We start from the raw sequence: 7,595 nt of genomic DNA, 5'->3' as shown, positions 1-7,595 counted from the left end.
GGTTAAGTAACTTATTTAATCTTATCTAATGTAATCTTATCTAATAAGTTAATAGCTTGTATGCTATGCACATAAACATTAAAAAGTCAAATTATTGGCTGAACCTCAATTTACCAAGGTATAGGTGAAAATATTCTCTGTACCTCTACTAGCCAAAATATAAGGTCATCATGACTAAAGACTAAACTCCGGCTAATCTTCAAGAAGTGGGCACAAAGTCATGATTTGTATAATTCATGTATTTGAAAATAGTTTTTTTTTCTGCAGAGGATACTAACTATAATTATATTTTACTTGTGGCTATTGGGATCCTAAACATCTAAATCAATTCTTTGTGTAAATGGGATCTTTGGCTATAGCATTCTTTTGCTATAAATCAAAAGTGTATAGCACATTACATGTATGGTATATTCATCAACTTCCAGCTTTCCATTTGTTTTTCAACCCTTGGCCTTAAGCTCAAATTCCCCTGTTGTGAATATTCTGTTTGTTTGGACTCCTTATTTGGGTCTTAGGGAGAAAGATAATATATTTGATTGCTGGAGCAAACTATGACAAAGGAAACAATGGATAAGTCGGGTCTGGGATCCTATCATTTAATTTATAGATCTGCTTATTGCATTGTCCAGTACTTTATCTTGAACACAGACCACTCACAAAGAGGAATTCTTTTTTTTTAAGTTCTCCTGAGAATAAAAACCTGCCATTCTTCATTACTTGTGCTGGACATTTACTCCTCTGAGCATCTGAAGCCCTTTTGCTTTAGTACTATACAGAACACACAAATATCTCTGGAAAAACAACTTTGTGTGGAGCATGTGAATTGCCGTTCTGACTTTTTAGTTGTATAAACATTTCTCTACTCTTCTGATTAGCAGAGTATGTGGATGCAAAGAAGAATCTTAAGTATGCAAGTCTTTGAAGACAGTTCATGATGTCTACTTGACCTGGCCCTTCCAAAACCACTCTTTTAATTTTAATTTTTATTTTTTTCAGTTCTTGAAAGAAAAATTTCCGCCTCCTCCCCATTTCCCATTTCCCTCCCCATCTTCTCACACATTGCCCCCTCCCCGCACTTCCTTACCACTCTCCCCCCCACNAGAATGAAGAGCAGTCCAGATTCCCTGCCCTGCGGGAAGTCCAAGGTCCTCCCACTTCTATTCTATCTCTTAAGATCCAAATGAGGAGCAGAAGGAGACAGAACATGAGCATGGAAGTCAGGACCACGAGGGGTGTACCCACCCACTGTGACAGTGGAACTGATCTATTAGGAGCTCATCAAGGCCAGTGGGACTGGGACTGAATAAGCATGGGATGAAACCGAACTTTCTGAACATGGTAGACAATGAAGGCTGATGAGAAGCCAAGGACAATGGCACTTGGTTTCGATATTAATACATGAACTGGATTTGTGGTAGCCTAGCCTGTTTGGATGATCACTCTTCTGGACCTGGATAGAAGTGGGAGGACCAAAAACACTCTTGAAAGCTCTGTTTAGCGAAAGCTTTCCCTAGAATGTCCTCACATCCCCTTGACACTTCACCATCTATACCTTTTCAATCATATTGAGTCTGAATCATAGACAGTACAACATTTAATGCAAATCTAAGCTTTATTGAATTAGTAGGCATTACATAGAGATTGCAAGTCGTTATTGGTCCAGCACAGATACAGGTGTTTGTTCCAAGGATAAATGAGAGCACAAATTGACAGTTTTACTGCTGCTTGAACTATTTCTTTAAGGTGGCTTGCTATGGACACAATCTCCCTCAATACCCATTCAACACAGTCTTGGCTTTCACCTCTCCCTTCAGCAGAGGGATTCACAATATCTAAAGGAAGCTTTTAAACTCTTCTGTATCAGAGGTAGTTTTGTGCCTGCATTATGCATCAGAGAAGACATCTGAACAAAGACTCCATAAAAGGGGCAGAAGAGATACACTAGAGCAGAGTTGAGATCCATGATTTTTTTTCAACTAATTGGCTACAGTGGCAAAAGTATCAACCAAAATTTAGAATAGCTTTTTGTCTATTTAATAACAAAGCATGCAGTAGCCTGTGCAGAGAGTAGCTTTTTAATAACAACCTTAAATCTGTCTTGAGCACCAAGGATGCATTTTCAAAAGTATAAAGTATATTTATATGCAGTGACTACTGTAGTGGTTGAATTATGCCCCCCCTCCACAAAAAGACATGTTTATTCATGTGCTAATCACCAGAATTTGAGATATTACCATATTTTGGTTAAGCAGGTATTGGGAGGTGTAACTAAATTTAGGCTCTGAAAATGAGGATGTAATCATAGACAATCTTGACGGGTCAACAAAACTATCCTTACAAGAGAGAAGGAGAGGTAGATTATACAGAGGGGATGGTGTTGAAAAGGCAGATGAAGCCACAACCCAAGGACTAATGAAAATCACACGAAAAGAGGCAAAGAATGGATTTTCTACCTGAGCCCGCAGAGGAGTGCTGTCCTGTCAATATCTTGGCTTTGTATTTGTGACCTTAAAAACATCATAGAACCAGACATCTACTCGTGTTTCCCACTGTGTTGTGGGAATCTGTTACAGCAACCATAGGACCCTAACAGAAATTTTAGTATGAGGAGGGGTATTGCTATGACAAATATCTACAGATGGGAAAGGGGCTTTGGAATGGGCTACTGGGTGGTAGGTGGAACAATTTTAGATGACGAACTTAATAGAGAAACTATAGATTGCCTGAGCCAAACCACTGTTGGGAATGTCGATGTTAAAGGCATTTCTGGTGAGGGCACAAAAGGAAATGAATATTGTACTGGGACCTGGAAGAAAGGCAATTGTTATATAGCAGCAAAAAAAGAAAATAAACTAAACAACAACTTATCTGAATTGTCTCCTGTAGTTTTGTGGAAAGCCAGACTTGATCCTGTAAGTGATAAAGTCGGGTATTTAACTGAGGAGCTTGGCAAGCCAAGTGTTGGAGGCATGAGCTAATTCATTCTTGCTGGAGGTGGGCCAGCAGACTTAAGGGAGTGGGGAGGAGAAAGGAGGATGATAAATGAGATATGAAGGTGAAATGGGAGTTACTTACTGATGGGACCGTAACAGGGGTTAGTGGTGGAAGTGAGGGCAGGAGGATGGAAGGTAGGGAGAATAATCAAAAGAAAAACAAAACGGTAATGAAAATGTCACAGTGAAACTCATTACTTTTTTACTAATTTAAAAAAGTTAAATAGGAGGAAATGAAAATGTTAAGGAAAGAAAAAGAGGAGGTAAATTGAAGAAAGAACCATTATGTCAATAAGGAAACAGCATTTAATTTGGTAAATTTTGTTAATCTTAAAGATGGTAAAATTCTGCGTAAAGATGTGCTTTGGAGTTAAGGTGAAGGATGTAGCCTACCAGTTTTTAAAGAATAGCAAGCACTGAATAGAAGGCACACATTCCTGGATTCATTCAACTATCTCAAAGACAACCACACATAGAGCTGAAACTATTTATGAAAAAAACTGTGAGGATGCCAGGCAGTGGTGGTACACACCTTTTCCCCAGAACATGGGAGGCAGTGGCAGGTGGATATGTGTGAGTTCGAGGCCAGCTTGGTCTACAAGAGCTAGTTCTAGGTCGTGCTCCAGAGCTACAGAGAAACCCTGTATCGAAAAACCAAAAACCAAAAAAAAAAAAAAAACTGTGAGGTTGGATTGACAAGACATACTTGGAACTCAAATGTGATTTTTGAGAATGCAATAATTATCAGAATACTTTTGGCTTGGTTTGAAACAAACAGATAGGAGGAAATGAGAGAAGGCTGCCAGATAGATCACTACGGTCAGAAAACAAGCTAATAAAATTACTCATCTGCAAAATGTAATAACTTTCAGATTAGTAAAAGAAGCACCTTAAAGGCAAAAACAACTGTGGGTACAAAGGCAGAGACCTGAGGCCTGGAGCAGAGAAAAGAGCTACAGTTCCAAAGGGTGATATCTGAGACAGAAAGCCATTGCCATGCCTTGACACCTATGGGCAACTTGTTTGGCTGGATGTTTGGAAAACTGTTGGGGCAGATGACTCCTTTCTACTTTCTGTTCTTTCCCTTTTGGAGCAGGAGTTCCTTTGTTATTAGTCCACGCCTGCCCTAGTGCTATTTTAGGAGAGAATAATTCATTTTTATTTGTTCTCTCACTGAGTACCAGGTAGAGAAAGGCTATTGTTCCAGGAATCGGAATATCTAAATATCATTCATACTTCATTGGATGATCTAGATTATTGGATTTGGAACTAATGGCATTTGGATGAAATTTTGGAGTTAGAAGTTACTTTTGAGCCTGGAGAACATTGAGAAGAGGTGAATGCATTTTACATATGGGACAAACATACATTCTGGGGGTCAGTTGGCAGACAGGTGGGGAGAAGAGTCATGCAGATATCATGAAGTTCAGGATCAGTGGTGATATCATCCTGTTTTAACATGGTGGTCTCTAAATGCCACCATAGCATCCTTACAAGAGAGGCAGAGAGAGATCAGGTACACAGAGAGGAAGGTAATGTGAAGTGGAACAGAAAAATGTGGCTATCCAAAGATGAACAAGGCAAAGAAGGGACCTCTGCTGTAGCCTCTGGAGGGAGCATGAATGGTCTGATGCCCAGATGTCAAGCCTCTAGACTTCAGGACCATGGGAGAATACATTGCTCTGTTATTAAACTATCAGATTTACTGTCAAGCATTACAGTAGCCAAAGGAAAATATACTCATCAGTTAACTTGTTAGGTAACATTCCAGAGAAAAAGTTGTAGAAATGGCATTTCTCATCTGTGGCAGAAATAATCAAAAATAAAAATTTCAGCCTAATTTGGTTTTATTTTAAAAATTGCACTACATATTTCTTTGTGGATGATACTCTTCAACCTAAAATAAAAAGTGCAAGTGGCTGGAGCAAGACTACTGTAAGTCCTATAAGTTAATTGTGTCCCCTGAAAGGTTTTCTAATGTTTGTGAAAAGCATGTGGAATGCATTTAAATACAAATATATAATTTATCAATAACAGTACTTCATTCATTCCTGTTTACAAACTAGAAAATAAGGCAAGTTCACATCTGGAAAAGGTGATACGCATCAGTATGTTAACCTTGACCAGTTAGGTAATATGGCAGGGCAAATGCCCCAAATTTCAGTCAACGTTTACATTTCAAGATCAATTTTCTACAGCCTGAAAAGCTATAAAAAATAAAACACAAAACCTCAAATAAGCCATACCACAATATTTCAGAAAATACTTTGCAAAGTCAAAAATGCATACAGTAGTTATTTACATCAATTAGTAGAACTTCAATTTTGTAGTTATTGTTTTAAAAAGTATGTGAAAGTGGTATGTTTTTAAGTGTGTGTGTGTGTGTGTGATTTTTCACTTAAGAAAAAAATGAAAAAAAAACTCAGACATTGTCACCTTCTGATTTCTCTATTATAGCAGCTTCAGAGTATTTTGAATTATTATACCCAAGTAAGAATGCTCTAGGATGAAAGGCAACAGTTTAAATTAATATACATCAGTATAAAGATGTTGTGAGCTACTGGTAACTTGTTTACATTATCTCAGAAGGTGGCTTGCTAAGCCAGTCATTTGTTCTTTTCTCTGAATGTCTATAATGTGCTTTGGAGAAATCAAATTTTCTACATAAGAAATATACATACAAGCAATCTTTTACAGCAATCACAATCATCTGCATGAATTAGTCTTGAAATTACACTCCTGAGAAGTTACATCAATTATTACAAATGCACATTGTAAGCAAATAGATAAGTTAAGTATAACTTCTGCTCTCTCACATGTTTAAAACAATGCCAAGCTTCTTTATCTGCTAGTGTTGTTTTGGCAGCATCACTGAAATGTGTTAATAATATAAGGTAAGTAAGTATGATGATGACAGAGAGGTTTACCTTGTTACAAGGATATGGAATTACTGCAGTAAGAGATATAAGCACGCACACATGCATGCACACGTGCGTACATACATGCACATGCATGCACGCACACACATGTGCACCCACACCCACACACATGCACAGACACTTGCTTTGACTTCAACTACCAAAGTAGAACAGGTAAAGGGGTGGAAAGGGAGATAAAACAATTGACCTTTACAAAGTTTTCTACTGCCTCCTGCATAATGAAATCCCTTTCCTCCCTCTGGACTCTTCTGCAGTTCTATTCCCCAACTCTCAGGGATGAAGTGAGAAAGAAGCACTAGAGTGAAGAACCAGGAATCAATATTTTCCTCTCAAATCTAAATAAAGGCAATAGAATTTTCAGGCTCATCCCTAGCATATGCATGAAGTGTAGAGGTTTTCTCAAAAATAGCTTTCCGAAGAATTTCTATAAGGCAGATATCTATGCAGAATTAGAAAACACTTCTTAAATAAAGTTGAAACCTAGCTTATTTTGTATTTTTAGTAATGATAAGTGCCTGTGATATCATGCTGAAACACTAGACTAATGGTAAGATTAATTTCTGCCAAATAGATAAATCCATCAACTTTCACTTGAAATGGGTTCTAAATACCTTGACTGGGGCTTCTTTTTCAGAGTGTGCTATTCGCGCCCATTCTCTCAGACTTTACACTATATACATACATACGAAGAGCTAGAAGCAGACACTGAAAAATCTTCCCATCTATTCCCCTTTCCTCCTCTTTTATTTTTTTGGACAGTGGGGTAGGGTGGGTAGGTGTGACCTAGAAATTTCAGTTTTACATTCTTTGACAGAATCTAATGGAATGTTTGTAGGAGCCTTAGGATTCTTCTATTTTCTTTTTATACTTTTGCCTCCACAGTCAGGTAATGTCTCCAAATGTCAAGTAATGTGGGTCTTTACACTACAGAGGAACAACTGGTTTCTAATCAGGATAGCTGGGTTTGGATTAGTGGACTTGCAGTACTCCTACAAATACATATTACTTCACCCAGCTCAGCTTGACCTTTGTGGAAATGCATTTATTTCCACTCAAACCCTTGAGTGTATATTTTGTTCTTCTCAAGATGAATGATTTTGTTTTCTTAAATGTCTCCATTCTTTCTGGCATCAGGAATCACTTGGATGACATGGCTCCATTGTGGCGAGAGCGTGATCTTTCCAGAGGGGCCCGTCTGTTTTCTGTAGGACAAAGAAAAGAAGAAGGGAACACACGGTGAGCTTTAGATTCTGACTATTCCACAGTGTCAGGTTGAGAGAGGTTTTCAAACAGTCTTGAAAAATCACTTCAAATGAATATGGAAATAAGCTGCAAAGAGCCCGGATCTGAGGCATTTGCACTGCAGCTGCCAGGCTGAGTTCAAGAGTTCTGCAATCAGCAAGAAATGATTTTTCTTGGTAAGCAGAGGCAGAGTGATAAAAGCAATGGAAGAATTCTCTCAAGCACAGACCTCTTGGAAATAAGCAGGTGACAACAAAATTCCCTGGTAAAGATGTTAAATTGAAAAGATCTATGTACAGTGCCTTTTGTTAAAAACCTCTTCAGTTCCCTATGAGTTTTCAATTTGTATGTTGGCTACCTCTAAAGGACATCAGTGTATGCAGAGTGGGGGGGGGCGATTTTCTTTTAAAACAATGATTGT

The 7,595-nt window shown here is 38.2% G+C and overlaps 1 protein-coding gene across 4 annotated transcripts in view; it reads right to left on the bottom strand.

The window, feature by feature from the left end:
* Positions 1-1,599: 1,599 nt before the first annotated feature.
* Diaph2 (diaphanous related formin 2) overlaps positions 1,600-7,595 on the bottom strand; it is a 773,854-nt gene continuing 767,858 nt past the window's right edge. For all 4 annotated transcript variants that reach the window (XM_050126856.1, XM_050126857.1, XM_050126859.1 and 1 more), the window contains one exon: positions 1,600-7,134. In XM_050126856.1, the coding sequence (XP_049982813.1) occupies positions 7,070-7,134 (65 nt within the window). In that variant the 3' untranslated portion in view covers positions 1,600-7,069. The remainder of the gene's footprint in view (positions 7,135-7,595) is intronic.

The sequence above is a fragment of the Alexandromys fortis genome, unplaced genomic scaffold, assembly GCF_014885135.2.
Source record: "Alexandromys fortis isolate MF-2015 unplaced genomic scaffold, M_Fortis_MF-2015_v1.1 scaffold_180, whole genome shotgun sequence".
NCBI lineage: Eukaryota > Metazoa > Chordata > Mammalia > Rodentia > Cricetidae > Alexandromys > Alexandromys fortis.
Note: the sequence above shows the minus strand (reverse complement) of the source record. Positions and strands in the feature narration are given on the sequence as shown.